The sequence below is a fragment of the Microcaecilia unicolor genome, chromosome 4, assembly GCF_901765095.1.
Source record: "Microcaecilia unicolor chromosome 4, aMicUni1.1, whole genome shotgun sequence".
NCBI lineage: Eukaryota > Metazoa > Chordata > Amphibia > Gymnophiona > Siphonopidae > Microcaecilia > Microcaecilia unicolor.
Genome location: NC_044034.1, coordinates 341,502,418 through 341,515,885, shown reverse-complemented (window position 1 = coordinate 341,515,885; position 13,468 = coordinate 341,502,418). Strand labels below are relative to the sequence as shown.

Below are 13,468 nucleotides of genomic sequence, written 5' to 3'. Positions count from 1 at the left end.
TTTCAGCGGCCCACATTGCCGGAGTCATGAATGTCAAGGCGGACTTTCTCAGTCGCCATACCTTGGAGCCCGGAGAGTGGCAGCTATCTGCTCAGGCGTTCTTGGACATCACGAAGCGCTGGGGCCAGCCGAGCCTAGATCTGATGGCGTCATCGGCCAATTGCCAAGTGCCGCGCTTTTTCAGCAGAGGACGGGACCCTCGATCCCTGGGAGTAGATGCTCTTCTCCAACAGTGGCCGACACAAGAGCTTCTCTATGTGTTCCCGCCCTGGCCCATGTTGGGCAGGGTGCTAGACCGGGTGGCAAAGCATCCCGGCAGGGTAATCCTGGTGGGTCCGGATGGGCCCAGGCGTCCCTGGTATGCGGACTTGATCAGGCTCTCAGTCGACGATCCTCTGCGGCTGTCAGTGGAGCAGGGCCTGTTACATCAGGGTCCCGTGATGATGGAGGATCCCTCCCCCTTTGGTCTTACGGCCTGGCTATTGAGCGGCAGCGTCTGAGGAAGAAGGGCTTCTCAGACAAGGTCATCGCCACTATGCTGAGAGCGAGGAAGCGCTCTACTGCTTACGCCAGGGTTTGGCGTATCTTTGCAGCGTGGTGTGAAGCAGGCTCACTTTCTCCCTTCACTGCTCCAATTTCTTCAGTGTTGGCATTCCTGCAAGAAGGTCTGGAGAAAGGCCTGTCGCTCAGTTCCCTTAAAGTCCAGGTAGCGGCTCTGGCTTGCTTCAGGGGCCGCCTGAAAGGTGCTTCCCTGGCTTCGCAGCCAGATGTGGTGCGCTTTCTCAAGGGAGTTAATCACCTGCGCCCTCCTCTGCACTCAGTGGTGCCTGCGTGGAATCTCAACCTGGTACTAAGAGCATTGCAGAAGCCGCCTTTTGAACCCTTGTCGAGGGCATCTCTGAAAGACCTGACGTTGAAAGCAGTCTTTTTGGTGGCTATCACTTCAGCCAGAAGAGTTTCCGAGCTCCAGGCGCTCTCATGTCGAGAGCCTTTTCTGCAGTTCACTGAGGCAGGAGTGACTATTCGCACAGTGCCTTCCTTCCTGCCCAAGATTGTTTCTCGCTTCCATGTGAATCAGCAGCTCTGTCTCCCTTCCTTTCGTAGGGAGGACTACCCAGAGGAGTACTCTGCTCTTAAGTATCTGGATGTGAGACGAGTCATCATCAGATACTTGGAAGTGACCAATGATTTCCGGAAATCGGATCATCTGTTTGTCCTGTTTGCAGGTCCTCGTAAGGGTCTGCAGGCTGCTAAGCCTACAGTGGCAAGATGGGTCAAGGAAGCCATTGCAGCGGCTTATGTGGCCGCGGGGAAGGTGCCGCCTATCCAGCTGAAGGCTCACTCCACGAGAGCTCAGGCGGCCTCGATGGCAGAGGCCGGATCCGTCTCCTTGGAAGAGATATGCAAGGCGGCAACTTGGGCTTCGGCTCATACATTCTCCAAGCATTACCGTTTGACTGTGGCTGCACGGGCGGAGGCCCGGTTTGGAGCTTCAGTGTTGAGGTCAGGGATTTCTATGTCCCGCCCTGGGTGAGTACTGCTTCGGTACATCCCACCAGTCTATGGCTTGATCAGCTTGATGATATGGAAGGTAAAATTATGTATAATCATACCTGATAATTTTCTTTCCATTAATCATAGCTGATCAATCCATAGCCCCTCCCAGATATCTGTACTGTTTTTATTCTGGTTGCATTTCAGGTTCAAGTTTAGTCTTCAGTTACTTCAGAAAGACTTCGTGTTCAAGTTTTTTCACTTGGATTCTTCAAGAGTTAAGACGAGTTTGTGTTACAGTGAGCTGCTGCATTCCTCTCCCCTCCGTTATACGGGGCTGGATTGAGACTTAAAATTCTGCCGGCACTCCCTCCCGCTTCGTGCGGCTGTAGGGCAGCTTTGTACCCCTCCCGCTTCGGCGGTGTTAGGGTCAGTCAGCTCCTCCCGCGGTTGCGGTTGCAGGATAAGCCAGATCCCCCCGCATCGGCGGGTGTGGTGTCCCTCCCCCGCTCCGCGGGGATGAGCTGGACGGATTCCCCTCCCCCACTTGTGTGGGGATGAGCTGGGTTAATTCCCCTCCCCCGTTTCGGCGGTGGTGAGCTGGGCAGAGTGTCCCTTCGTGGGTGTAATTCTCTAAGTGCTGAGTCCTGTGGATGGAGCTTTGATATCGACATACTGAGGAGTTTCCGGCAGCACATGACCACATATAGGGAGGCAAAAGTTTGCTCTCTATCTCCACCTGCTGGTAGATGGACACAACCCACCAGTCTATGGATTGATCAGCTATGATTAATGGAAAGAAAATTATCAGGTATGATTATACATAATTTTACCTTATGTCATAGGAATTGGTCCTATGATCAAAGGCCTAGTCAGTTTAAGCCCATCAAAGGGGAATCTCTCAGACCTACCCTCTGAGATCATTGTGACCCTACTGACCTAGCACCATGGTTCTTCTGTCCCTTGATCTCACCTATAGTAAACAGTCTAGCTCCACGTTGCAATTCTCTTTGGTACACCAGCCTGGATCAAAAATTCTGACATCTTAATTCTCCTAAAAATACAGTTCAGGCCTGGTCTGAACAGCTCGGAAGCAAAGCCTAATTTAGTCTAACTTCCCTATAACCTGTAAGTCCAAAAGCACCTCAGAACTAACCATAACACACTTACAACCTAGGAAGTGGAGAATCAAGTATTGAACCTACTTTAGAGTTTGGAGCCTCTGCAAGTTTAGTTTACAGAGGGGTCTGTTCTTCAATCTTATCATTCCTCTAGATGAGGCTGGGATACAGGCATATAACTTACGGTTCTCACAGAGGGAAAAGCTCGGCTATGGATTGCTACATAGAAACTCCCTCACTACTTTTTCTATGTGGAATATTTTCCTGTGGGGAGTGAGGAACACTGGACCTTCGCTACAGGAACCTGAATTTAGTATTGGTGGGTTCTGGCTTCCCTTCCTCTCGTCTCATGTCTCTTTAAATCTTGTTGCTGAAGTTGGTCGTCTTTCTGGCCTCTGGTAATTTTAAAGGCAAAAGTATCTCTGTGTCCAATAATCTCCCCCTTCTAAGGGTGTGATTCACTTCTATGGAAATCAGGCTTTCTCACTTCTGACAGTGAGGAAGTTTGGTGGTGTAGGATGGGGCAGGGACAGCCATTCTGAAGTCTTTTAGGTCACTTTTAAGATGTTTGTAGATGGCCAGTTCTTTCTAAATTTTGAATAGGTCTTTGGTGTGTTGGTATTCTGGTAAGACAAAGTAATCTCTAAGGCACTGATATTAGGACAAGTTAAGGAAATGATCACTTTGGACCACGCCAGCAAGAGTTTGCTGGTTCCCAAAGTCCTGTGAAGACTCAGGAGTCTTCATAGACAGAAGTCATAATCTGCCTTTCTAGAGGATAAGGGCAAGATGCCGCCCTTGCCTCCATTGCACTTGTACTTTAAGCATCTCCGCTTGGGTGTGCAGGCCAAGAGAAACTATTCTTGGATGCAGGAGTCTTGAAAGATATCATACCTTCCCCTGCCCAGTCTGTGGTAATGAAGTGCTCTCACTTAACCACAAGTATGCACTTGACTACTCTGGAAGTAGTTGGTCTAATGGTGTCCTTGGTGAAGGGTATTAATGTCATTCTTGGGTTAATGACCATGGAAGTTTTTGAATGCTTCACATTTTGCTGTGGTGGTGCTTTGGAAACTTAAAACAAAACAAAAGCTTTTGATTATCAGCTTTGACATAGGATACTGAAAGAAGAACTGTGCACCAGACCCCCCTGTAAGGGGAGTAAAGTGAGCATTGAGAGGTTTTTTTCCCCTCTGTGTCTCTTCTGGCAAGGGGACATAATCCGCTTGTTTGGATTGGTCTGGCAGGACTAACTAAAAGTTTTAATTTAACCTTAGGAGAAAGAGCAAAAGGGAAACATGGATAGGGTCAGTAAGAGATGTCAGGATAAGATTAAAAAAAAAATTGAGGAGGACTGATGTAACCCTGGGATGCAGTTTGCATGTTTCACTTGCATGAAATATTCTTGGTGGTCTGATATTTTCCATGGCAGCATTTGACCACACACCAAGGCACAATCTCAAAAAAATGTATTTCTGGCATGAAAGTAAAGAAAAAAGTAAGCAATCCCTTGTAAGCAAGAGATTTCCCAGTGAAAATATGTTTTATGGTTTCTTTGATCATTGTCATGATTGTGTTCACTTATTATAATAGTCCTTAGACAAAAATATCCCCTGAAACTTGTGAGAATTGAGACAAGGATATAGATGCATGACATTTGAAGAAGTTTTCTTTTCCTCCTTATAATTTTTTATTCAATGTGCTGCTGATTAGGCCATCTCATTACCTTTATAGTCACATTAAATAAAAATATCAACAAGCCATATATGTGCCTCTTGTGCTTTTCAGGTTGACTGTAATATGTTTGTAAAATTATCTGCAAAATATTTTTGTAGGCCAAATACCATGACTTTGAAAGTATGCTGTGGTTTGAATCGTTGCTGTTTTATGGCTGTGAAGAAAAGGAACAGGATAAGTCTGATGTGGACATTGCATTGTTACCTACCATTGTAGAAAAAGTGATTCTACCTAAATTCACAGGTATGTTGTATTATTTCTGCATTGTTATGCTGTCTTGCTGTAGCCTGCATTTGAAGACATTTTAACTTGTAAGAGACTGCTGATTTAAAGATCTGATGAGGTTTCTCTCTCCCTTCCTTCTCACCACGCTCATGGGGTTAGAGGGAATCAAAATTATAATACTGGTCATGTGGTACCACTCCATTGGAGAGCAGTATTTGTTCTGTAGGATGAGGGGAGATATAGACATATGCAAGAAACTTCATTTGAAGGCCCTTCCTTAGCTCTGCGCTCTCTTTAACTAGCTCTTTGACTCCCAAGGAAATGTGTATAAATAAGACTTTGTGGCTTTGTGTTGTGGTATAGTGTAAAATAGAAAGGGGCCTTAGAGTATTTTTAGGAAAGTATATAAGTAAGCTGTTAAAATCTTTCAGGAGAGTGATTGTGTGTGGTACTTTCTTCTAGGAATAGCTGAAAAGGTGTGGGACCCTTTCTCAACAACACAAACATCCAGAATGGTAGCATTTACACACAAACTGGTAAATGGATATCCCTCTGTTGTAAATGCCGAAAACAAATACACACAGGTACGATTTTTGTCATGTCATTGCTGTGGATCTGATTACCTGTCAGTGGCCATTGGTGAAGGTTGTGGCATCAACACACTGGAGCATGTGGCCATTGACGTCTGGGATCAGGTAGCATGACCCTTATTGCAAGGTGCTGTTCTGAGGTAGAAAAACTATGCCTCACCATTTTGTTCTCTGGGATCCCAAAATCTCACAAGCCTTTTTGCACTCCTCAGTGATTATATAAGAAAGTTCAGTATCTGATGTATTCACATGTCAAGGAAGGATTCCTTGTAGATCTATGTCCATTGTCAATGATGGGAAATTTCTAGCTTGCATGCCCAAAGTAACTGAATTATCTGACAGGCGGCATGGATTGGGAACCTGATAATTATAGATGTTTGACCCTTTGACACCTTAGTTCAGAAAGGTTTTCGGTTTCTGCCTTAAAATAGTGAGTGGAGAAATTAGAGTTGTTATATCAAAGTGCTTTGTCCAGGCGCATTGAAAAAAAAAAAGGTGGGGGGGGGGGGGACCCTCCATTATTGAGAGAACTGGTTTAATATCTGTACTGCTATTTTCTAAAGGTTTTATTTGTTTTTGGCACTTACACAGTTTTAAGTTTAGATCCCTTTTTCAGGCATTGCTAAAGGCTGTGTTGATGAGAATGAGGGCAACGCTGGATAATGATGTTTTCATGCCACTTTATCCAAAAAAGTAAGTCTCAGCTGGTTCTTCTGCACAATTTCACAAAGTGACACAGATATCCAAAATGCAATATATGCCATCATCCTAGTGGCTTAATGTTCATTCACTACCTGACAAGCTATGTCTAGTAGCTAGTTCTCAAGCTGTTGAATTGAACAGACTAAGTGCAGAGTTTAATTGTAACTATCATGTAGCCTTTTTTATAGGTACATCTGTAGGAAGGGGCCGCACTTGATTCCAGGGCTAAACCTCATAGTATGGAAACACTAACATGGATGGTTCGGGGTGAGGGGTGTACAGTCTCCAATAGGAGCCCAAGAACACTACTACAAGTTTACGACACTTCAGACAGAGTAGTCCTTATTGATAAGATTTTTCAGAGTTGTCCGTCGTAGCAGATTGAGTTGCAACTTTACAGCATATAGTTACAAAATGCATCCTGATTCTTTCTTCTACACATTTCTGGAACACCTTCCATTGGATCTTTACCGGGCTCCTTGATTCCTCAAGGACTCTTTTGGTACCTGTAAATCCAGCTCAGCTATTCCCAACCCAGTGCTCAGGGCACACCTAGTCCCATCAGGTTGGGGGAAGCCACTGTTTGTCCTGGGGTCAGTAGCATGGCACGTTGCTACTATTTGGGTTTCTGTCAAGTACTTGTGATCTGGATTGGCCACTGTTGGAAGCAGGGTACTGGCCTAGATTGACCATTGGTCTAACACAATATGGCTATTACGTTGTTCTGGGTTTTCAGGATATCCACAATGAATATGCATGAGAGAGGTTTATATGCAAATTGACTCATGAATATTTGTTGTGGATATCCTGAAAACCCGATGGGACTAGGTTGCCCTGACGTCTTGGTTGGGAATGGCTGCTCCAGCTGCTTGAATCTCTTTTACTTCTCCTACAAATGTCTTTAGACTCCTGGATACAGTTCCAGTTGGGTAGGTCTCTCCTTTGCTCCTCTGTGCTTCCTATATGGCTGGGTACCTTAGTTTAGTCATGTGACACACACATCTCACTAATCCTGCATATATGTTTGGTCACTCCTGGAACACATATCAGGGTCTTGTTGGAGTGCGTTCAAGCCGGGAATCCCACGGGATGCAAAATTGTGGCAGCACATGTTCAGATTTGGCGCAGCATCTAAGTATGTCAGGGACTTCGGGCTCTCCAGCAGGGTCAGTGTGCAGTTTGATGCAGGAGGGTGCAGGAACATTCGCCATTTTGAAGGGGGTTGACTGGCAGTGAGGAACAGCCTCTGATCATACGTGGAGCACAGCTGCCATTTTACAACCTCAGGGCCCAACATGATTCAGCTGCATCGGGATTTTTATTTTCTCCACAGTTTATATTACACCAGGCCTATTTACTGAAGCAGGAACAGTCAGAGTTGCTGCAAGATTTTTCAGTTTCTCACACCGCTGCCCCTCTGGCATCTAAGAGATCTCATTTAGACCTCAAGGAGTGGGCAGATGAGGCCCTCTGCTTTTCCCTCCTTATCTGATGTGGCCTCAGACTATTCAGAGGAGCCATCTTTGAAGGAGGGAGAGCTCCCTCCTGAGGCGGGGAATGACCCAAAAATACTGATGTGGTTTCATAAAGAGGAGCTCATATTCTTATTTCTGAGGCACTGGCAGTGCTTCCATTGAGAAGCCTTCTGCTTCAGCCTCAGAAGTTACATCTTCATCGATCATGAATGGGCTTTAGAGGTCCTACTAAGGCCTTCCCGATATATCCTGACATTCAGGATCTGATTAGCAGAATGTCTCACCGGACGCGAGGCTGAGAGTGGGAAACACCATGGCTCGCCTCTACCCGTTGATTCCAGAGGAGAGAAACAAATTACAGCTTCCCAGGATAGACTCCCTAAAAGACCTGAGTCACCAGGTTGCCCAACTTATTAACATTCCAGACTGATAGTGGTAAGTCTAGGTATTCATCCTTCTGCATAAGATGGCTGTAGTAGATGTTAATTTCATTAGATTACGCACTCCTGTGAGAGACTCGGTCAGCAGTACTATAGTGACACACTGTACATGGTTACCTGATTTGGACAGCTGTATTTACTATAATCTTAATCACCTTTAAATCTGTAGTCTCTCTTTAAATACTCTTTAAATACTCTTTGTATATATTTAAATCCAAACTACAGTAGTAGCTACATAGATAATACCTTTGAATTCCCATCTGTGATGAGTTTGGGGCGGAGGTTGTTATATCACTATGAAAAATCTTGTAAACATAATTCCCTTTTTTTTTGTGCCAACATAATCTCTGTTAGGTAAATGTGCCAATTAAGATCATCTTGTTAACACAAAGGAAGATTTCCAATATGTTTACAGATACACTACAGTTGTTGAAAGAACAAAGAAAATGATGCAATTTATATATTTGTAGTCTGCTGATTTCTTATTTACAGGAATCTCATCCCAATATGTCAATGAAATGTCTTTTAGCTAGAATTAAAATTGTTTTGTTTTTCAGTTTATTAGAAAATAAGAATTCTGGACCTTGCATATTTTTCCAACGGCAATTTTGGTCATCTGTAAAGGTAATTCTAAATATTATAGAAAAATAAAACTTTGCCCATTTATCCCCACCAACACCAAAAGTAGTAGATGTGTCCAAAACGGAGCATTCATTTAATGTGGGAGAGCCCAGCTAATGGTTGTAAACGCAAGCTGATATTGTGTGAGAGAGAAGGCAGTGTGAAATAAAGCCAAGTATATAACATGAGGTGTATTTTCAAAACACTTAGACTTACAAAGTTACGTAGTAACCATTGGAACTTAAGTCGAAGTGCTTTGAAAATGAGCCCCTAGATGTATAAACAAATTATTTACATAGCTTATCCCATTCATATGTTCAGAGTGCCTTACAATGTAAAGTTATTTATGTGTAGTGTAATTTTAAATGTAGTATGATTATTTTGATGCTGTGCGTTTAATCTAAAGTGTCATTTACCCCATTTGGTGGTAGTTTCCTGAAGGTAGTTAATTTAAGTAATTTCTGTTTTAAAGTTACCCTTTGTGGGACTTTTGTTAATAAGTACTTGGAGGTAATTCTATATTTGATCACCTACTTTGCTTAATAGAATATCATCATAACAGCAAAACCATCCATCTGTAATTTCGGCATAAGCACATATGCCAGCCGTAGAACTGATGTAAGTGTGTGCACCTATGCGCCATAGATATGCACATAACTTATAGTATTTTATAAGTTACACGCATAAGTGTGAGTCCCGCTCATGCTGTGTCCAGTCTGCCCATTTTTTCACCTACCTCTAAGATACGTGCTTACTTACAGAATAGCTTTTTATCGATACGTAGCTGTTCATGCCACTTCATATATTTGCCCTGATAGAGGGCAGTTCTGTAAAGGGGCACCTACATTTTGGCGCTTGTTCTGTAAAGGAAAGTAGGTGCCTACTTTCCCTTTGTAGAATACTAAAATATGCACACATGACTTAGGCATGACCACTTATACCTTGCTTACACCCAGGTTGTTTAAAAAAAAAAAAAAAAAAGCACCTATATTATAGTCCTACATAATAATTTGCACCTCCGTCTGGCTGCCTAGGTTCCTAACATCTTTAAGAGGCTGACATCAGCCAGCCTCCAGGGTTAAAGGAAAGGGGATAGGAGGTAGATTTCAGTTTCTGAAGTTGAACAAGCAAAGGGGAGGACAGGAAAATAACAGGTTTAACAGAGCTGTTCCCATAATAGGGATACTGAGAGCAAAGCTTTGATGGTGTCAGCATGGTTAGTTCCTGCTGTCAGCTACTGTATGAGGCTCACACACTCTCTCCTAACAGTTCCCTTAAAAACATAATCGCCATTACATGATAACCTTGCTAGCGCCCGTTTCATTTGTTTGAGAAACGGGTCTTTTTTACTAGTATTCTATAATTTATGCATGTAACTGTGCATCCCACCCAGAATACAGTAGAAGATGAGGAAATGGGGAGGTGGCACATGGATGGATGGAGAGAGACGGGGCAGCAAGGAGAACAGTGAGAAATTGGATGCTAGGGAAAGAGGAAAGATTCAGGAGGAGGCAGGGTGGGATTCAGAGAGCAGGTGTGGGGGAAGAAGGGTGTACAAGGCCGGGGTGCTGAGAATATAGGATAGGCAGAGCAGGGACCTGGAGTTAAGTGGGAACTTGGGGATTGGGTGAGAGGAAAGCACAGAATTTTGACTTGACTGGGTATTGGATAGGTTAGGGGAATGGAGCTTGGGTGAGGGAAGAGTGGAAACTGAATTTGATCAGGAACTTGGATAGGCAGACTAGACTTGGGGACTAGGCAGTGAGAGTGGTGGGAAAAAGTAGAGGCGAGTTAGATGGGTGTGTCACTGAAAAAAGGAGAAAGGGATACAGGGACTGTGGAGGAGGGTAATGACGCATGTAGTTTCAGTGTGGGGATCTGAAGAAGTCTGGAGTGTTCTCTTTTCACAGTAGGGGATGAATTGGGGTTCTAGTGCCTGGTATAATATTTGTAGTGCTGCTTTTTCATAGGTAAGGTTTCTGCCGTTTGATTCCTTGGAGTTAGTACTGTTATAATATGGTACGTTTCTACAAACAGAAAAACTTGTATTTGCTGCAGGAGGTCTAGATGTCCTCAGGAACCATACACAAAGAAACAGTCTAGTAACTAGAGAGTGAGCTGATGTCATTCTGCTAGATCTCTCCCATGTGTGTTAAAGCTGCTGAAAAGTAAACCATTCTGGTATCTAAGCTGCTTATGAGCTAAATTGCTTTAACTGATTGTGTGCAGAACTGTAGTAAACTCAAACTACCAGCTACTTGCTATATAGCTTCATGGGCACTAAATAGCTTCAGAAACAAATAAGATTTCAACAACTTTGTGAAAATCACAGTGTCTGATTTTGATCTCAAGAACAAAGGAAGATGATTCCATTCAATAGGTCATATCATTGAAAAAGTACCTCCCCCCTTTACCTCATTGTGAATTTTATTCAAGAAAGTAATCAAAAGATGCATTGCCCCTCCTGATCCAGAGGTCTGGCTGGCTCATAGACTGGAAGAATATTCAAACTGTTTATTTTTGTAGCAAGAGTATTTACTTGTCGGAAATAATTATTCTTGGAAGATAGTATGTGAATAGTCATACAACCTACTGTATTCTTTCCTTTGGCAGTTATGCATTATCTTCTGTAAAGTATCTAAAAGTAGCTGACATTACTTGTTACAAATCTCATTTACACAACCAGATAAAGCAGCAGTGCAACCTCAGTACTCAAGGGTCACAACCCAGTTGGGTTTTCAGGATTTCCCCAATAAATATGCATGAGATCTATTTGCATTCAATGTAGGCAGTGCATGCAAATCTCATGCATATTCATTGGGGAAATTCTGAATAAGTAGCTGGATTGAGGACCGAGGTTGCCCATCTCTGCCTTGAGCACCTATAGAAATTAGTAGTAGTAGTAGAACCTTCTCCAAGGCAGCATGAAGGTTGTAAATGTGGCTGTTGACATGCCTGTTACATATATTACCCTTTTTGAGCTTTGAATTTAAGTCCATGACACTTTTATTCATTGAAACCTGGTACTTTTTAAATCATTTGTTGTAAATTCCAAAGATAAATTATTTATAGGTTTGTATGAAAATAGAATTGAAGTACATACAAGAATGCAGTCAAAGCTTTACAGTATAGCCTTAATTTTTATTTCTGTTTGGTACTATAGATCTTAATAGAAAATTAGTTTGTTTTTTAATTATGCAAAAAAAAAATTGCCTCACATTTTCTAGGCGACATATACCTGATACTGTCATGGATGAAACTGGGCAATGACTTGTGTTTCTTGAATTAACATGAATACCTTTATGTATTGTTTTTTTAAATTGTTTCCTTGAGGTATTAAATGCTAATGTTTTTATTTACTGATGTTCCCAGTTACTAGAAAACTTTCTCCAGTGGTATGGAATCCTTTCAAACAAAAGTCTGCAGGAGCTGGCAGTAGATGGCCTGCTGAACAGATATATCCTCATCGCTTTTCAGAACTCTGAGAATGGAGAAGAGAGCCTTAAGAAAGCTCAGAGTGTAAGTCAAGTGCTGTAGATACAAACCGTACAGATGACATGTCGAGCATATATATGCATACTTGTGTTTGCACACAACGTCACAATAATCATAATGCTCTTAGAAAGTGAGCTAAGTGGGCATGATATAGTTAAATTTTAGGTCTCTAAATTCAGGGACTTATGCTTATCACCATAGCTGGGGTGTAAAAAAAAAAAAAATTTCTCCGAGGATAAGAAGGCCAATAATTCTATCCTGTGGGTAACACGGGTTGTGTTGCCCGATCCAGAGCTTGAAAAAGCTTTCTAGAACTTTTAAGAGCATGCACCACACTCCCACCTTACTTGTGCGAGTGCCTTCCTGCCTGCTGCGAGAGCACAAGACCCACAGTTCTCTTTTTTTCCCCACAGTGAGGAGAGGAAATCACTTTAACCGCTCCTCACAGCTCAGTTTGGGATTTCTTTGAGAGCTTTTTTTTTTTTTGTGCCTTCCCAGTTCTTCTGCCCTGTTCTTTTTCGGGGTTCCTTTTTTTCCTTTTCCCTTATGGTTTAGGTTATTTTTGCCCTCTTTTAAGTTTCCTTTGTTTTTACTGTTCTCAGTAGGCCACACTTAGGCCTGGCTTCAAATGCTCATGGGAATCAGACGAGGGTCCACTGTACTTCTCAGAGGAGGAATCCTATGACATCCCGTTTGATCCCTCCCCTCCACAGTAAAGGAGAAAGTCTCCACCCAAGAGCCTTTCCATCCCATCTTTTGTTAAGGAAATGGTGGCTGCCATTCCCATTCCTGGAGGACAAGCCCAGGGCTAAGATGTTCGATGTCCTGGCTACGAGTTTGCTCCTAGAGAGGCTGTGATGGTCCCACTTCAAGAGATGTTGTGGGACAGTCAGGTGGAGTCTCCTCTGTCGGTCCCTGTCCTCCCTAAGAAGATTGACACCATGTACCGGATTCAGTCTTCCCCTGAGTTTGATAGGCCTCAGTTACCTCATCATTCCCTGGTGGTAGAATCCGCTCTCAAAAGGGCCAGGAGTTCTAGGGACTATGCTTCAGTGCTCCCTGGCAGGAAAGCTAGAACCCTGGATTCTTTTCAGCGGAAGAATGTATCAGGCCTCTATGCTCATTTCCATGTACAATCATACAAGCTCTACTTGAGCCTGTACTTGAGGTCCTTGGTGCGCAGTATGTCTGATTTGGCAGACTCTTCCACTGGAACAGGCCGAATCGCTTCACCATTTACTCAAGCAGCAGAAGTCATATCATAAGTTCTTGGCCGAGGCGCCTGTGATACTTTTGATGTGGCATCCAGGATCTCTGTTCAATGTATAGTGATGCGCAAACTCTCATGGCTGCGTGTCTCCGATTTGGATCTGGCAGTCCAGCAGCGGTTGGCGGATGCCACGTACCGGGGGGATAATCGTTTTGAAGAGAAGGTGAAGAAGGTTGCTGGTCTCATCAAGAAGCACACTGATACCATCAATACTCTCTCCCGCCGGATGCCTTCTGCAACTACCTCCTCATCTAGAAGGTATTTGGGCAGGTTGAAGAGGGGTCCCTACTACTCAGAG

General features: G+C 43.5%; 1 protein-coding gene across 2 annotated transcripts in view; it reads left to right on the top strand.

Annotated features, from left to right (window-relative positions):
* PAXBP1 (PAX3 and PAX7 binding protein 1) overlaps window positions 1-13,468 on the top strand; it is an 89,703-nt gene that overhangs the window by 56,751 nt on the left and 19,484 nt on the right. The window contains exons 12-16 of one of the 2 annotated variants that reach the window (XM_030202156.1): window positions 4,451-4,595; window positions 5,040-5,161; window positions 5,784-5,860; window positions 8,342-8,408; window positions 11,778-11,924. In XM_030202156.1, coding sequence (XP_030058016.1) covers window positions 4,451-4,595; window positions 5,040-5,161; window positions 5,784-5,860; window positions 8,342-8,408; window positions 11,778-11,924 — 558 coding nt within the window. Of the gene's footprint in view, window positions 1-4,450; window positions 4,596-5,039; window positions 5,162-5,783; window positions 5,865-8,341; window positions 8,412-11,777; window positions 11,925-13,468 lie in introns of those variants that run through there. The other variant, XM_030202157.1, reaches the window with a different exon arrangement.